The sequence below is a fragment of the Poecile atricapillus genome, chromosome 29 (assembly GCF_030490865.1).
Source record: "Poecile atricapillus isolate bPoeAtr1 chromosome 29, bPoeAtr1.hap1, whole genome shotgun sequence".
Lineage (NCBI taxonomy): Eukaryota > Metazoa > Chordata > Aves > Passeriformes > Paridae > Poecile > Poecile atricapillus.
The window spans coordinates 4,945,102-4,960,733 of record NC_081277.1 but is presented as its reverse complement, the minus strand read 5'-3'; the positions used below and the strand labels follow the sequence as shown (position 1 = coordinate 4,960,733).

Here is a 15,632-nt window from a genome sequence, read left to right as displayed (position 1 = left end):
GTCAGTGTGTGTGTTTTGGTTTCTGTGCTCCCCTCTGCCCCTCAGCAATCCCTGAGGAAGGGCACCTGTGCCCACCCCATCCCAAATCCCTGATCCTGGCCCCTGGGAAGGGGGACCCAGGACACACCCTGGGGTCAAGGGAAGGGGCTGTTTCCTGGGAAAACAACACCAAGATGAATTTCCTGCTCCACATCCTGGTGACACTGGGTGGGGGGCAGCCCTGGGATCCAGAGGGCAGAGCAGGATCAGGCTCTGGCAGGGGTGCAAAGCTCAGACTTTGATGTGCTGCAGAAAACCATCTGGATTTGAGGTACCTGTTCCCTCTGCCATTAACCAGCAGCCCCTGTTGCTTTCCATGGAATCAATTTCCACTGAATCAATTTTAAGGAGTGGGTACTTCTAAGTAAAACCAGAGTTAAGTATCTAAATACAATTAATTCAATTAATAAATTTGATGCCAGAGTAGCTGAACACCTGAAAGTGCTTCTGCTCTCTGCTGCCAAAGCTGTGACACAAGATCACACTGAGGTGCTGAATCCACAATACAAAAAACAATTCCCAGCAGGAAAGGATGGGCAAGCATTCCACTTGAAATCATTTATTGACACATTGCCATGTTTTTCTATATTTCCCAACACATTTTTATCCTTATTATAAAGTACAAATGGTTTTATATTTTTCTGACATTAAAAAAATAGGCTAACGAGGCAAAAATTCCCAGTTTGAATCAAAAAGTCCTGCTGTTAGAATTCAAAATTGTGAGAGACAAACATAAAACCCAACAAAGACTGAACAGAGTGTACCATGACATGACTCATCCATCAGACCAAGTGGAGAGAAATCTCTTGTTCCCAGCTCTTGCCTTTGGATCCTGTGACCTTGCTGAACTGATGTGAAGTTGGTGTTACACATACAACTCAAAAGGCACTCAAAAGTCACAAGTTCCTGAGCTAACATGGGAGGGATTCCCAAGGTAACAGCTAAAACGAGCCACAGAAAATGTTTAAAAACTGGTATTTGGTCTGTGTGAGTGGAGTCAGCACTCAGCAGAACTCCAGCTGAGAGCTGCTGCTGACAAGACTCAAGTGATGGTGAAGACATTGGAGTATTTGCTGTACATGGAAAAAATTATTCATTTATGAACACCCTTATTAGTAAATTAACCTGCTAAGAGACAGAATTATTTGCTTCAGTGCTAGAACAAGACCAAGAATGAAATGTGTATGTGTGAACTACAAAAAAGGCTTAAACCCAGCAGGTGGGAAGGGCTGTGCAGTTAAATAACCAAAGTTGAGAGGCCACATTTACAGAGATTATTTGGCCCTAATGGAAAAGGATCAGGAAAAAAAGCAAAATATGGATCTAGTATTTACAGATCAGTTATTTAAAAGCCCAACAAATAATACAACCAAAAGCCACACTAAGAAAACCCACACAACCTACAATGTGTGCTCAAGAGTCCAGCAGGTAATTCCTAAGCTGTGATCCACACAAATTCCCTATTTCCAGTTTGGCTCAGTTTTCACCCAGAAAAGCCCAAGTGTAACACTTCTCAAACACAGAATGGCTACTGCCTGACGACACAGAACAGAAATAAAATAAAAAATCTGAAAAAGGGTAACTGGTTTTGGCCTACCTAATGTCTGATATTTTCTGAGCTGCATAGGAGAGCACTAAGGCCAGGGCTGCTGCTCCAGGGTAAGGCCTGCCTGTCTGAGCTTTGGAGCAGCATCCAGGGTGGGAGAGGGGCTGCCACAGCCCCCAGGGAGGTCTCAGCCTTCCAAATTATCCAGCTGGGCCTCGCTGTCTGCCCTCTTCTCTGGGGATGTGTACAGGAAGTTGCAGCAGATGTAGAGGGGGAACATCAGGAGTCTGCTGTCCAAATTCATCACGATCTGCTCCTGGAACACACAGAGGGGACATTTTGTGTGGTGAGGGGGGGACCAGAAAGCACAATACTGACACAAAATCCCAACATAAAGAATTATGCAAAGACAATTCACCTTCACCTCAGGTTTATAATGCTGACACATTCTCAAGCCTGCCCACAGCTCCCACCCCAGAGCTCCCAGCCCTCTGCAGCACAGGGAACAGCCACAGGAAATCCCCTCCAACATGCTGGGGAAAAAGGACCAGTTTTCAGTTTCGGGAGATTTCACCAATCAGGCATTCCACAACAGTTTACACTTGAGAGCAAATTTTAGTTTGTGGGTAGGAATTTTTTGGTTCCACTACAGGAGCTGTTTTTGGGGTAGCAAAATTGAAACTTCAGCCTTGTGAGGATGCAAAACAATTGAAACTTCAAAACTGAAACTTCACCCTCCAGTGAGGATGGTACTGACAAAGGAAAGTTTTCTGTGTTCTCACCGCCTTTGTATCACTGCTGGCTGGGATTTGAGAAACTTGATTAACAAGTTCCACATATGCCTCACTAAATCCTGCTGTCAGCAGTGGATGGAAAAGAGCACTTGCTCCAAGAAAACTCCACTCCTCTCTGGGGCTTTCATCAATTTATTTAGTAGAGTAATAAATCCAACCCTTAAACAACATGTAGACATTCTTTTAACTCCTCAGCTTATGAGAGTCTTCAAATTCTGAATTTGCCTCTAAATGAGGAGTCTGATGGACAGATTATGCAGAGGGGTGATGTCAGCAGTGCTGGAAGGCTGGGAGAAGAGCTGAACATGACACTGGCAGCAGACAGCAGCACCACAGGCACTAATTTCACTAATATGGGAACTAATTTCATATTATCAACACTAATGAAACTCATACTACCATACTCTAGATCCACTTCACAAATTAGCTTAATTACTCACCACCTCTAACAGGAATGCCTGAGATTCCACATAAGCAATAACAACAAGAACAGCAACTCCCCTTCAAAAGCACCGTGACTTCTCAGCATTTTTTTCATGCCTTGAACTCCACCATTCAAGTTCAACAGCTCAAAAGCCCAGAGACACACCTGGTCCTTCTCCAGGGTCAGGATCTGATAGCCCGTTGTCCTGCTGCAGATCATCTTCCCGCTGCCATCGAACGAGGCCAGGCGCAACCTGGGGGCACAAGAGCGACACCACTTCAGTCTCTTTTCAGCACAAGGAGCCTCTCCTGAGGAGATGGGAACATTTTTCAATGTCACTGACTCGGTGACAACAAAGCCCAACTGAGGGAGCCCCCGAGGCCCCTGGGCTGGCACCTGAAGGCGATGCTGCGGCGCGGCTGCAGGCTGACGGAGCCGCTGCACGGCTGGTTCAGCGTGTTGCGCTTGAAGATGATGTAGCGGTTGGTGTAGGTCACCAGCAGGTCCAGGCCGAAGTTGAAGCCAGTCCAGCGCCAGCAGTACTGCAGGACAGAGGGGACACAGCCTGGAGCAGGAGTGCCAGCTCTGAGGGCTCATGGGCTGCACTGGGGGGTCCAGGGATCCCTGCCAGCACCGGTCTGGAACAGGGAACTTGGTGGGGACAACCTGTCCCAGGGGACTGAGTGAGAGCAGCTGAGTGTCAGCTGCCTCCCACACAGACAGGACACATGTCACACCAGTGGCTATCAAATACTCAGCACTGCATAATGGGGCTGATCTGGGAGCCCCAGCCATGCCCAAAGCACTCCCTGGGTCAACAGCCTTGGGTTATGTGGCTTCGATAGGAAAAATTAATGTTCTCTGTTTGTTCCACAAGACCTGTTAACCTAAAGACACAAAGGAGTCCTGGCTCTGAATGTTACACATTTTATCTAGAGAACTTCCTTTTCCAGCTAAAAAGAAAAATCAGCGATCAGAACTCTATTTAACTGCCTGGACTAACATTTTTCTGAGTCTCACAGCACAAGAGCACAATGAAACACCAGTTCCTTGCTCCTTGCAGAGACAATTGCTTCCATCCCTCTGGGGAGGAAAAACAAGGCATCTTTTGGATGCAGTTTGTCAATGAGGACCCACGTGATTTGGGAATGGCTGACTTGTCTCAGCCATGTCTGCAGTTTTCCACACTTACATCACCATCCTTGGCCAGTTTGCGTCCACACCTCATGCTGTTTCCTTCCAGTTCCTCTTTATTGATTTCTTGAGGCCTGAAAAAACCCAAACCAGCATCTTTAAGGACACTTCAACAACTTTGTATGATACCTTAATGTGGGGAAGATGAATGGACTGGAGTAAACTTGTCTGACCAGATAATCACGGAATACCTGAGCTGGAAGGGACCCACAACTGACCCTTCTTTGAGCAGAGGTGTGACTGACTGGATGAGCTCCCAGAGCCTCTTCCACCCCAAACTGTCCCATAAACATCCACCTACACCACAAAACTGCAATGCAAACCAGGTTGTGACACCTCAGTTAGGCAAAACTTCTTGTACAAAAGAACTTTTCCAGATAACAAAATACTAGCTGTTGCAATGAAAGACATTCTCCCAGCCCTGTAAAAACCCAAGTGTTTTTTAAACAGAAGGCTGGCTTCTTAGGCACAACCAGAGACAAGTGCTGGGGCACAGCTGCAGGGCTCTGCACAACAGCAGTGCTATGAAGCAGCAGCCACGAGACACTGGGAGAGGTTTCTCAAGGGGCTGGTTATGCAACTTGGCTAAAAAAAAACCACTTCCCCTCAGAGCTCATGAAGTGCCAGAGCCTCTCAGAGCTCCTGAGATGCCAGAGCCCTCGGCTGTGTCATGCCACACCAACATCAGCTCCTTTCACCCAGCACTTCCCCTGCTTCCAACAGCCCTGCAGAACCAGCACAAGTGAGATCAGTCTTGATTTTCCAGAAGTGTGTCACTCACTTTGCTTCACACACCATGACATCATTAACCCAACACTCACTGCCAAAAAGTGCTCAAGTTACACCAGAGCTGGCAAGGAACTTTATTAACCCCAGCAGCTTAAACTGCAAACCCACGAGACCCCACAGTGCCCTCCAAGCCAAAGAGAGGCAGCATCTGCTCTCCTGCTGCTCACACTCCTCAGCAACTCACAGCTAAAGCTTTTATAAACTCAGACCAGCTCTTTTCTCTGGTTTGTGTAAAAGCCAATCCTGGGAGGTGAAGCGTTCAATGAACAGGTTATGCATACAATTTGGAACAAATTCAGCCAGGAACCTTCTGTGTGCTTTTCCACATCTTCCAGGTGAACTGGTTCTGTGGCTGACCTAAATGCAATAATGGTGATAGAGGATTTATTTCTGTTTAATTAGTGACAAATTTCACAAACATTAGTCCATAATGCTTGGACTGGCATTAACATCACACTCTCCATCCCTCAAGCAGCCTCAGACAATGCAGAACTTCAGCTTTCACCACTTCCACCAGCTGCCACACAGTGAACAGTGGAGTTATTCTGCTTCTTTCTTACACGGTGCCAAAGAGACTGCTAAGAGCAGAAGTGATTCCAGTCCCAGACTTGAAAGATCTGTCTGGCTTCCGCCACAAAACACATGTTTAATTTAGAAAAATGTGATCCACTTTAACACAAGTAACCCCGAGCAGCTACAGTTCAAAGCCACAAACTCCAGTAACACTAAAAAATTCTCCAATTCTGAGAGTGACTAAGATGTTTAATCCTTTTAAATGCAAACTCAAAGCAGAAGGGAAACACTTTCTTCTCCTCCCCTCCCCTCTATAAAGTCCCCAGGACAAACCACATGACAGCTTTCCAAGCAGTGCCATTCCAAGGCTGGCAGTGTTGGAATAAGCAGGTGCAATTTTGCTGTGCACCAGGTGGGATATGGAAATAGAGCCTTACTTCAGCTCACAGGAGTCAGATTCGTGTCTTGCTCTAATTCCTAAGTCTGCTTCCTTACCCCTGAGGGAAAAGGTGTTTGGTACTGACACGGGCAGTAGGTGTGAGAGGAAGAGCAGCAGAGCTGGATAAATGATAGGCTTATAAAACCTGAATTCTTTTCCTGCAGCTACACGTTGGTCAAATGGCTAAAACATTTGCACTAACACAAAGGAACAGCTGCTTCTGTACCCTTCTGAGGCTGAGACTTCTGGTTTTCACTGTCTTAAAAGACATAATAAATCCATGTTGCAAAAGAGAAAACTAGACAAGGAAGTAAAATGTGGAAAAATACACTGTCCATTCCAAGAGCCACTGAAATCCTCAGCTGTAGCTGAATTTTCAAACTACTGTTTTCCAAGCTGGATGATCCCCATCATCCTCACTGCAGCACAGCCAAGAGAGAGCAGAAGGAAGAGAAACACTTTGATGGCCAAAGTATCCTTAAAATGGAAGGCTCAGAAATTACCCTTTTGCAGCCTCAACACAGATTTCCAGGTGAAGCACTAGTGAGAAACATTAACCAACATAAAGGAAAATACAGAACTTGTGCCCCCCACCCACCACTTTCCTCTGGTCCCATTTGAACAGTTTTCTGGTTGAGGGATGGGAGACCAGCCAGCCCAAGGGAACAGAGAGCTCCACAGAGATCAACAGTTCAAAAACTGAAGTATGCTTCCCCCCTCCTTTTAACGTAAACTCCAAAAAAATTCATATCAGAATTTCTATGAGAGAAAGGTTTCTAATTTAAGGAAGAAAGAAAGCCTGTAATATACCTACCCAATATCATTGTCTTGTTCTGCTCTGAGCATGGCAAACCACTGCTGTTTGTAAACAGAGGACAGCCATTCTAAAATTAAAAAAAAACAAACAAAAAGCTTGGTGGTGTCTTTGGAGCTGGGAATGGGGATGGTCATACACATTCAAAATAGAGAAATAAAATTCCACTGAAATAATAGAAGTTACACTTATGAACTGAACAGTCTATGCAACCCACCCCCTGATAACTCCCTGTGCTCTCCAGCTCCCAGCCTCAAGCACAGGTGAAGGGACAAACATCCACAAGTAACAGGCAGCCACTCCAGCCTGTGTTCATCTCCTCAAACAAGTGATGCAACAACTGCACACGTTTTCCTGGCACACAAAGCTCTGTTCAGCCAGGGAGCTTGTCAACAAGCTCCTGGGAGAAGGGGCTGTTTCCTGAAGCCCCAGCGGAATTCTGCCTAAGTTAAAGAAGAAGAAAACACCATCAAGGGATAAAAGGAAACAGCAACTTCACACAAACAGAAACTGTACCCTGCTAAGAATAAACATAAATCATGTCTTCCTTGGAGAACACACACAAAGATTTTATTGGCTGTGTTAATTTAATGTTGCAACCAAGAGATAAAACAGAACAAAACTCAATAGTTGGTCAGGCAGTTGGACAAAAGGGATCCCAAAAGCACAGGGTGTAAGAAGTTCTTAGTCAAGATAACAAATGGGGCAAGGGGGGCAAGGTCACATATGAGAAGCAGCTCAGGGAAATGGGCTGGGTGAGAGAACAGGGAAAGCCAGTGTGACCAAAACCAAACCAGGACACTGACAAATGTGACAGAAGGGATGAGAGGTGAGATCATGGATGGAAAACTTAGAACCAGCCTTTGTCCCCCACTCAAGAGTGAAAGTACAGACTGTGATAGGAGCAAACTGGGAATCAACCAGACAACAAATAAAACATGAATTAAGGAAACCTACACAGGTAAGAAACAGAGAATGGATGTGTTAGAAGGGAAGGAAAGAAGTATCAGGAGGGAGAGCATCTTCTCTATTTGTATATGTGCATGTACCTATTTCCTACCTCACATTTCAGCTGCAATTCACCTGATTTCTGAAGGGGAAAAGCACAGCTGAGAAAATACTCCCAAGCCAGCAAGTAAAACAGAACAATGCACACTTTGCTCACAAAGACACATTATTTATTCCTGTCTCTTGCACCTTTTCTGCACAAAGATCAGACTGCTGTGAACTCCTAACACAGAATTTCAGTTTTCCCCTTCAAGACCTACACAGAGGTATTGATATATTTTTATTATAATATTATATAATTTATATAATATTTTTATACAACACAGAGTATAAAAATAAATAAATAATCACAGTACTACCTTCAACTACTCAGTGTGCTTTTCTTCCTGCACCACAGTGCCACCCAGCTGTCCTGCATCCCTTTTCCCTGCACCACAGTGCCACCCAGCTGCCCTGTGTCCCTTTTCCCTGCACCACAGTGCCACCCAGCTGTCCTGTGTCCCCTCTCCTGGCACCACAGTGCCACCCAGCTGTCCTGTGTCCCCTCTCCTGGCACCACAGTGCCACCCAGCTGTCCTGTGTCCCCTCTCCTGGCACCACAGTGCCACCCAGCTGTCCTGTGTCCCCTCTCCTGGCACCACAGTGCCACCCAGCCAGCACAGTGCTCATCGTGGCTCAGGGATTGCCTCCCTGCAGAGCCAACACTTGTGAGCTATGCACAATCTCACACTCTTTTTCAATGAGCACAATGAAATCAGCCTGAGAGATGCAATAATCTGAGGATAATTCTTCCTCTGACAGACACAGGTAAAGGCTTCAGGGTTTGAGAACAGACCCATGTCCCCAAGTGCCACATCCACTTGGCTGCTAAATCCCCCAACGGATGGGGACTCCACCCCACTCCACAGCCCTGAGTAGCTGTGCCAGAGCTGGACAACCCTTTTCATGACAGAATGAATTTTCCCATTACCCAACCTGAACCTTTCCTGAGACCATTTCTTCTTGTCCTGGCCCTGTTCCCTGGGAGCAGAGCCTGTCCCTGCCCTGGCTGCCCCCTCCTGTCAGGAGCTGTAGGGACTGAGAAGGTTCCCCCTGAGCCTTCTTCTCTGCAGCTCCCTCAGCTGCTCCTCATCAGCCTCATGCTCCAGATCCTTCCCCAGCTCTGTCCCTCTTGGGACATGCTCCAGCACCTCCCTGTCTCTCCTGGGGTGCAGGAACCGAAGGCAGGCATGGAGACAAGGTCTCAGCTGTGCTCAGCATCGCTCACCTGAGGGCAGCAGGGCGTCTCTCTCCACGATTCTGGCCGAGGCCAGGTCACTGATGATGTACTGCAGCCTCAGGTGAGCGAACACGGGCAGGAACGCGCTCCCCTGCGCCGACTCCAGGAAGGCACCATCGCCCCCAAACTCTGCAACACACAGCACCCACAGCATGATTTGCCTCCCTAAGTATTTCCCAGACCCTATTTATACTGGAGTTTTTACTTACTGATTAGAGAAAGTTATTATGGGCATTTAATGGCTTTTATTGCAGTTATTTAATGGCTTTTGCCATTAAAATGAAGAAATTACTGGTGTTCAAACCCCAAACCAAGGCCTGGCCAACTCTTCCTACCTCTCCTGCGCTCAGCAAACCAGGCATCAGCTTCAGTCAACACCTGCTTGAAAGACCCATTCCAAGAAGGCACAAGCTGAAGGAACATCCACTGGGAAAACAAATAAATTTAGTGAGTCAGTTGAAGAAGGTTTCAGGTAAGTAATCTGCATGTTCAATAAGAGACATTTCCGCAGTGCATTCATTTCTAGAAAAGTTCTGCTACTCCATTAAATGCTTTCAGTCAATCCCACAAAGGCTCCACTGCATTGATCCCCAGGCAAGTACCTTTTTGAGAGCAGTGTAGACATCCATTTCCACCTGCAGCACAAAGAGGTTGGAGGAGCTGATCAGCTGCTTCATGAGGTTTATGCTGGAAAAAAATCAATCGTAACAGGTCAGTGAGACAGAAAAGAGAAAAAGGAGAAGGGGAAGCAGGGAACAAGCAGCAACAGCCCAGAAAGTGATCTGTAGTGAGCTCCAGACTTGGGCAGGGACTGTCCTTCATCCCTGCAAGGGAAGTGCAGCCCCAGTACCTGAGTTCCTTGAAGAGTCCAACGCTCTGGTGAGTCATCAGATTGTTCAAGAGCCACTCAAGGCACCTGCATGGAAATCAAGGAATTAGGACAATTGTTTCTTATGCATTCTATAACATTCCTACAACAGCTGCTCCCTCAGTAAATTTGCTGACAACACTAAGATGGGTGGGATTGTGGATCTGCTGGAGGGCAGAAGGGTTCTGCAGAGAGAGATCTGGACAGACACAATTCAGATCAGGCACTTGATATTTTTTTCCCCCTGTTTGGGTGGTCAGGCATTGGAATAGCCATTCCATCACCCAGGAATGTGGTGGAGGTGTCTGGATCTGGCTCTGGATTATGTGATTTAGTGGTTTCAGTGGTAGTGCTGGGTGGCTGGGTGGACTGGATGATCTTATAGGTCTCTTCCAACCTTGATGTTCTATGTTTCTATTCTAAAAAAACATTAAAACAATTAACCTGGTCATGTATGGTACTGTGTGTAAATTCACTGTTAACTCTCCAAAGCAGCTTGGAGACAGTAATTCTTACTTTTTCTTCACGGAGTCCAGCCCATAGGTGCCTGCAGAATTATAATAACCACACACAGTTTGGGCAGTGATGGTTTCCTTCATTGTTTCACCACATTGCTGGATTAAGCCATCCTGCAGGGAGGAAAAAACACACAAATGTTCCAAGTGTTCATTTCCCAACAGGAAATGTCAGACACTGTGCTGTTCAAACCAATTTTCATGCCTGAGCCATCCCCAAAGTCCCACAGGCTGCAGTGACCGCTGTTACGTTGTTCAAAACATTTAAACCATCGTTCCTCAGAGACACAAATGTTCCTTAAGAATACTTCCCATGAAAGAAAAAGGTACTGAACGCCTTCAGGGTAGAACAAATGAGCTCCAAATACTATTTAATCTACTTTTACATATCACTCTCAAATAACTTAATCTCACACTCCAATCCTAGTCACAGCATTTTTCAATAAACCCACTGCATTGTGTTTGGCTTTCTCCCCAGTTAGCCTGAAAAGCTGTTTCATTCCTCTGGGTGAAAAAGGCCAGGTGGGCGAGGATATTCGGAACTGCTGTGTTTCTTCTCAAAGGTAAAGACAGGAGCAGTGGCATCTCTGACTTACGAGCTGCAGCATGCAGGCTGCTGCCAGCAGGGCGACCACGCGGCTGGGGTTGATGAGCACATCGTCTCTGTAGAGCGAGCCAAAAGCCACCTGCAGGGCTGCAAAGGGAACAGAGTCAAACAGAGACAACATGAGCCCGGGGTGGGGCCACAAAGAGTCCCTAAATACAGCCAAACCCCTCCCCTGCACACCTTCACTACAGCCAAACCCCTTCCCTGCACACCTTCACTACAGCCAAACCCCTTCCCTGCACACCTTCACTACAGCCAAACCCCTTCCCTGCACACCTTCACTACAGCCAAACCCCTTCCCTGCACACCTTCACTACAGCCAAACCCCTTCCCTGCACACCTTCACTACAGCCAAACCCCTTCATTGCACACCTTCACTACAGCCAAACCCCTTCATTGCACACCTTCACTACAGCCAAACCCCTTCCCTGCACACCTTCACTACAGCCAAACCCCTTCACTACAGCCAAACCCCTTCCCTGCACACCTTCACTACAGCCAAACCCCTTCACTACAGCCAAACCCCTTCCCTGCACACCTTCACTACAGCCAAACCCTTTCCCTGCACACCTTCACTACAGCCAAACCCCTTCCCTGCACACCTTCACTACAGCCAAACCCCTTCACTGCACACCTTCACTATGGTCTGAGTGCTCTTTATCGAGAGAACTGACCAGACAGAAAACACAATGTGGGGCAGTAACCACTCTGTTACTGAGCTGCCATGATTTAAGCAAACTCTTCAGCACCCCTGAGAGCTGAAAAACTGCACAAAAAGAAGCTGAACCTCATGAGCCTTCTCTGAACATCATGAGGCTTAACTTAACCTCTCCCTTCAGGGTTTTGTTAAAATAAAAGGCTCCCACTTACCTTCTACATCAATATTTTGATCAGGAATCTCCAGCTCTATGACATTCATGCTGGATTCTTTCCAAGAGCCACTGAACATACTGGAAAAGTATCCTGACTGTATGAAGGAAGAGAGGAAAAGAACTCAACTAAGAGATTTAATCCCACTTAAAACTGGCAAAAGCAGCACATGGAACCAAACATGGTTAATATTTTCCTTTATGCAGAACAAAATATATTAAGGGAACTTTCACAAGCTAAAACGTTCTGACAGACTCGAGGGGATGACTGTAGTTGCTGTTTCTGACACTCAAAATGCCTACAGGAAAATTTGGGCTATGTGTGTGTAACCAGAGTAAGGAAAGAGTTTGAAAAGGCCACAAAAGCTACACAGGCTCTTTTCCCACAAACCACATCACCAGTGGGGACAGAATTAGTCCACGAACTAAATCCTTAAGGTTACTGGCAAACAACAAATCCTGCAGGCATTAGAGAATGCCAGTTTGGGGACTGGGGAAAAAGAAAAAAAAAGGCATGCAAGACATAGAAATTACTGTACAAGGCTGTAGCCTCGTACCAAGGACACAGACACACACACCATTTACAGCAATATACCTTTTATTATTAAGTGAAAAGCACATAAAACTAGAATTTGAGGTTTCCATCCAAAAGAAGGGAAAGATAATGCTCTACTAGGGTTCCTGATTTTCCTTCCCAGCAGCAGATGTGCCCATTATGAGATGCTATCAATGAAGTTTACCTGAGAGATCAAAAACATAAAGTCTATTTGTACAGCACCACATTCCCTGACCTCTTCCCTCAGCATTTCAGCTCAGGGCAGCAAATAACACAAAACCCAATTGTGATTTCATTTGATCAGGTCAGTATTTCTGTAGCCTCAGTGTATCCCTAACTCTGAAACACACATGAGGCACAGAGGAGGAGTAACAAAGGCATTGAGAGTCATTTATATGGAGTTATTTCTAACCTCCAACACTATTTTACCTACAATAACATAATTGCAATGCAGGAGTGAGCCCTGAAACAGAACCTGCCTGAGGAGAATGGTGAACTCCCCACCAAAGCTCACGTCCCAAGAACACCGCTCCTACAAGGCCTCTACAGACAACTTCACAACTTTCAAACCCCTCCAAACAGCTGCATCCACAGAAGGGATTTCACATCCAGTTTCAGTCACCAACCTGCACTAAGGTCTCAGGAGCAGCTTCACCAGCCTGAGATGCAGCAACCACAGAGCCCCAGTGACGGGAAACAGCAGCAGCCTGAGGCCACAGCAGTGCTGTGCCCACCCTGCACCACCCAGCCCTGCCAGTCCCCCCTGGCTGGGCTGCTGTGCCTGCCAGCTCTGCTCCTGCACACACCCCACAGCCTCCTCAGCTCCCACAAAGGACTCTCCTGCCTTCAGTTTATGCTTGTTAAAAGGTTCTCACACTCCAAACAGGAAAAAGCCTTTTCCTACAAGAAAGCCGTGAAATGCTTCCCTTGCTGGGACCATGCAAGTAATTGCTGAAGCTGCTCTGGAATCCACGCACTGACACAGCAACAGCCACAAAAAAATCCAGAATTCTCTCTTCCTGTCACTTGTGGCAGCAGAGAAACTGCAGCCATGTCACAGCCCTGCTCTGGCTCCCACTGCAGCTGACACACAAGTGTCCCCCTGTCCAGGTACAGCACCTGAGGGCTTCACATCAACCCCTGCCAAGGCCAGAACCCCTGGCAGACGTGGGCACAAGTGAATTTGGTATTTCAAGGCACAGTCATGACTCCTTCCTGCTTTTGCCACAGCAGGAGTGACACAGAACAGACAGCGAAGCCAACAGCACCTCTGCGCTCCCAAAAACACAGACACAAAGGACTCCACCTGAACACAAGCCCAACAGAAAATGCTTGTGGAAACAGCATTGGTTTTGGACGTATGCACCAAGCTTTATTCCTTTTTAGAGTTCCTGGGAAAATGTTCCTCCTGCAGCAGCAGGGAAGCTGCAAGGAATCCTTTTGTGAAGGCTGGTAACAATCATGTAACACCTACAGAGACCCAGCACCAGCAGTTTCCCTGCTGTCCCTGCACACAAGTCCAGCAGACAGCAAAACTGAGCAAAGAGTGAAAGTCCTAAATATAAAGTGGGGAAAAAAAAGGAAATATCTCCAGTCATACGTGACAGTACTCAGACATCCTTTTATTAAAAAAACAGTTCCTACTGGGAGTTAGGAGCCACTTACCTGACACAAATAAATCTTGTGCAAGTTCCACTCCTCTCCCAGAGCACAAATTTTGATATCACTGTTCTCTCCATTCAAAAACAGTGTCTGATAAATATATTTCGACGTGCTTTTCAATTTTTTCCTAGTAAAAACAAAACAACAAACCACAAAAATTGAGAAATACTCTTTGAAACTCTCCCGTTAAAGTGGCAACAGTCGCTCCAAGCCCTGCTGGCGTCCGTCCAGCCCAGCCCGGTGCTACTGCCGTGTCCCCCCGTGCCGGCACCGCTTCCCCGCTGCTGCAGCGCTCCTCCGGGGCCTTTCCCGAGCGCCCCAGAGCCACCCCCTGATCCGGGCAGCCCCGTGAGGCCTCACCCCGACACCTCTCCCCTCCAGTCCTGGGCTCTGAGGGGAAGCCGGGCCTGGCCCTCGAGTGTCCCCCCAGAGCTGCGCCTCAGCCCGGCCCCGCATCCCCTCAGCCCGGCCCTTCATCCCCTCAGCCCGGCCCCGCATCCCCTCAGCCCGGCCCTTCGTCCCCTCAGCCCTGCAGCATCCCCTCAGCCCGGCCCCGCATCCCCTCAGCCCTGCAGCATCCCCTCAGCCCTGCAGCATCCCCTCAGCCCGGCCCTGCATCCCCTCAGCCCGGCCCCGCATCCCCTCAGCCCGGCCCCGCATCCCCTCAGCCCTGCAGCATCCCCTCAGCCCGGCCCTGCATCCCCTCAGACCTCCAGCTTCCCCAGCCCGGCCCCGCATCCCCTCAGCCCATCCCCGCATCCCCTCAGCCCGGCCCCGCATCCCCTCAGCCCGGCCCCGCATCCCCTCAGCCCTGCAGCTTCCCCGTCCCTCAGCCGCCTTCAGACCTGCGGCCCCGGAGGTGCAGGAGCCGCTCCTCCCGCTCGGCCTCGCCGTCGCTGTCGCTGTCGCCGGTTCCCTCGGCCCCGCTGCGCTTCCTCTTGCCGCCCTTGCCCGCGGCCGCCGCCTCGCCCCGCGGGAGCCCGGCCCTCCGCCGCAGCACACGGCTGCCCAGCGAGCCCATGGCCGCTCGGCCGCCTCATGGGGCCGGAGCGGGGCCGGAGCGGCGGCGGCGGCGCCTCAGCCCCGGCCGGCGGCGGCCGCGGCTCCCGGAGCTCCGCGACTGCGCGGGCGGGCCCGGCACGGCCCGGGGTGACGCGGGAGGGCCCGGCAAGGCCCGGGGTGACGCGGGCGGGCCCGGAGTGACGCGGGCGGGCGCATTTCCTGCGCCTCCAGCAACGGTGGGAGCGAGTGATGATTTTATTAACGGCTTAAATTGAATTGTACATTGGTTTCCTTAATCATAACCTATAGATATATATTAATAATAATAGACAGTCCTTTATTCTTAAATTACTCTTTGCTAGTGTTTAGCAAAGTTGCTATAAGCTGCTTTGTAGAAAGACTGCTTAGGAAATGACTGAAATTGTAAATTTTGGTAAATAAACTTTGATGTGCTTCAATGAACAAAGCCTGGGAGAGAAACGTGTTGTTGAAGTTGGACATCTGGACTGTAGAATTTATGGATGACAAGGGCAGTTTTCAGAAACCAGAAGATAAAGAAGAGGCAAAGACTGAGTTTATGTGTTGGAAAGTCCTTATTGGAGGAAAAGGACACCAAAAAGACTAAAAACGTGGACTAATTAGCATAAGAAGCATCCCTGCAGCCGCAGGATCCTGCAGAAAACAGGAGTTTGGGACAAAACAAGTTCTTCCCCT

General features: G+C 48.2%; 1 protein-coding gene across 2 annotated transcripts; it reads right to left on the bottom strand.

The window, feature by feature from the left end:
* Positions 1–582: 582 nt before the first annotated feature.
* GMCL1 (germ cell-less 1, spermatogenesis associated) lies at positions 583–15,069 on the bottom strand. Of its 2 annotated transcripts, none has more exons than XM_058859280.1 (14): positions 14,762–15,069; positions 13,920–14,043; positions 11,700–11,796; positions 10,819–10,916; positions 10,224–10,336; positions 9,690–9,755; positions 9,442–9,526; positions 9,175–9,265; positions 8,828–8,968; positions 6,553–6,622; positions 3,996–4,071; positions 3,200–3,345; positions 2,969–3,056; positions 583–1,901 (listed from the first exon to the last, which is right to left on the bottom strand). In XM_058859280.1, the coding sequence occupies exons 1-14, from the start codon at positions 14,935–14,937 to the stop codon at positions 1,773–1,775; spliced, it is 1,500 nt and encodes a 499-aa protein (XP_058715263.1). In that variant the 5' UTR covers positions 14,938–15,069; the 3' UTR covers positions 583–1,772. The 2 variants fall into 2 exon arrangements, with proteins under 2 accessions (XP_058715263.1, XP_058715264.1); XM_058859281.1 differs by lacking the exon at positions 14,762–15,069 and adding an exon at positions 12,294–12,438 and having other exon boundaries at positions 13,920–14,045.
* Between the last annotated feature and the right edge of the window lie 563 nt (positions 15,070–15,632).